At 33.5% G+C, this 2,087-nt stretch overlaps 1 protein-coding gene across 1 annotated transcript; it reads right to left on the minus strand.

The window, feature by feature from the left end:
• Window positions 1-837, minus strand: LOC114392598 (basic leucine zipper 4-like). The gene has a single exon (XM_028353788.1). The coding sequence runs from the start codon at window positions 759-761 to the stop codon at window positions 255-257; it is 507 nt and encodes a 168-aa protein (XP_028209589.1). The 5' UTR covers window positions 762-837; the 3' UTR covers window positions 1-254.
• Window positions 838-2,087: the final 1,250 nt, after the last annotated feature.

The raw sequence follows: 2,087 nt of genomic DNA on the forward strand, positions 1-2,087 counted from the left end.
AAAAGAAAAAGCTAATATTCTACACAGATATATTATAATCGGCAATATACAATAATCCTTTTGGTTTTGAAAAAGATGAACTAATATTTTCCAAAACCTTGCCTAATATTTTTCCCAAAAATCCCACCCTTTACCATCTCTTTAAGACTTTATCTAACTTTTAACAATAATTACATATAGGACATCTTAGACCACTTGGAATTTTTTACCAAGACCTTATTATAAATCTCTCTCTCTATATATATATATAGGGTTTAATTAACTTGATTAATTGTCATGAGCGAGGTGTTGTTGTTGGTGCATGTCCATGCAGGGGAGAAAGTTTGGAATTGTTGGAAAATCAAAATTTGTGTTAAGTTGGCGACTTTTTGGCGGAGCAAGGTTCGCTCGGAGTGTAACCATTCGTTTTCGGTTCGGAGGCGGTTCAAGTGGTGCAGGACGAACTGCAACCGGTTACTCAGTTCCCGGTTTTCGACCCTGCACTTGTTCAACTGGTTCCGAAGGTTCTCCAGGTGTCTCTGTTTCCGCATCCTGGACCTGCGGGCCGATTCCCGGTTCGATATCATGCGGCGCCGTTTCCGCTCCTCCATCGCCGTGGAGGAGGCGGATACATGTTGGTTCGGTTCGGATTTGTCGTCAGAGCCGGAGCTGGAAGAGACGGGTTTGGGGGAGAAGAGGGCGTGGGAATCCTCATCGTGGTCCCACGGCGTGAAGCCGGCGGAGAAGGTGGAGAAGGGGTCGGAGGGAGGGAGAGAAAGCATGGGGGCAGAGTGACGAGGTTTTTCTGAAACTAGAGGTGGAGGAGCTGAGGAGGGAGAAAGGGAAGAAATGCGGTGCAGGGGGATGTTATTTATGCTTCAAAATGTGGGGGTAAATCTTGTAATTTGGGGGGTTTCTGGGGGTGTGTGTGTGTGTTGTACATTGCATGGCTTTTGAGTCATTTACCATTATGGCTGTGGGGCCTCTTTAGGTTCAGGAAGGGACGTATGGTTACCTTTATAGTTTGGATTTTAAGCTTGGCCATCAAGGTAAAACTAAAATACTGATTATGAGCATGTCTTTCGTTTGCTCGAATTTAATTTTGTTTGACTAAAATAAAGCTACTATGTGTAACAAAGTTTGTTCTGAAATATTTAACAAAATTTTATATATAATGTTTAAATTCAAGATCATTTATATATTATGACACACATATTTTAATATTTTTATCTTAAATTTATCAAAAAAAAAATGTAAAACTAGGTTATTTTTAGCCGTGTGTTGCGGGATGATATTGGTTGGACCATTCAAACATATATTATATTATAAGAGAAATATTACCAAAACCTCTTGACTAAAGTTTATTATTAATTATAAATTTTGAGATATTTCATTTAATTTTATATGTTTGTATTTATGTATTAGAGAATGTGTGTCATTATTCTTCTTATTATAAACCTAGGGCTTTCACTTATAATGGTCATCGTTGCTTTTTTCTCTCTCTCGTAAGTATATATTTCTGTATAGGTCATAATGTTGTTGAAGACATAGTTAATATTTAAATTTGAACCAAATTTTAAATTGTAATTTATCTCTTTCTAAAAAATAGTTTTTTAATATTATCTCTGTTCATTTTTATAAGAAACAAATTGTCGTGTAAAATATATTATAATTTTTTCTTATAATATGAAAAAAAAAGAGTATTTTGTAGAAGAAATTTGTGAATGTGAATAAAGTTATATGTATATCATCATTCTGTTAAGTCAGCTCACTTGGTTAGATTGGAAGATACATATCATGTATAATATATATACGACTTTAATATTTGGTAATGTTTTTCAATTCGAATCTGTTCTAGCTCTTTTTCCTTCTTTTTTTCTCTTCGTTATAAGACGTATTATAGAATAGAAAAAGTAAAAAACTTATATATGCAATTAGTGTAGTATTTTACATTATTTTTTTATCATTTCATTTAGATTTTAATTAGTTTTAATTTTTAATGAAGGTATAACTTATCACGTTAATTATAGTTAATATAAAATAAATAATCAAATTTTAAAATATTAATAAATAACACGAGTTGTTAACAAATACACTTGGATGATTGT

The sequence above is a fragment of the Glycine soja genome, chromosome 17 (assembly GCF_004193775.1).
Source record: "Glycine soja cultivar W05 chromosome 17, ASM419377v2, whole genome shotgun sequence".
Taxonomy (NCBI): Eukaryota; Viridiplantae; Streptophyta; class Magnoliopsida; order Fabales; family Fabaceae; genus Glycine; species Glycine soja.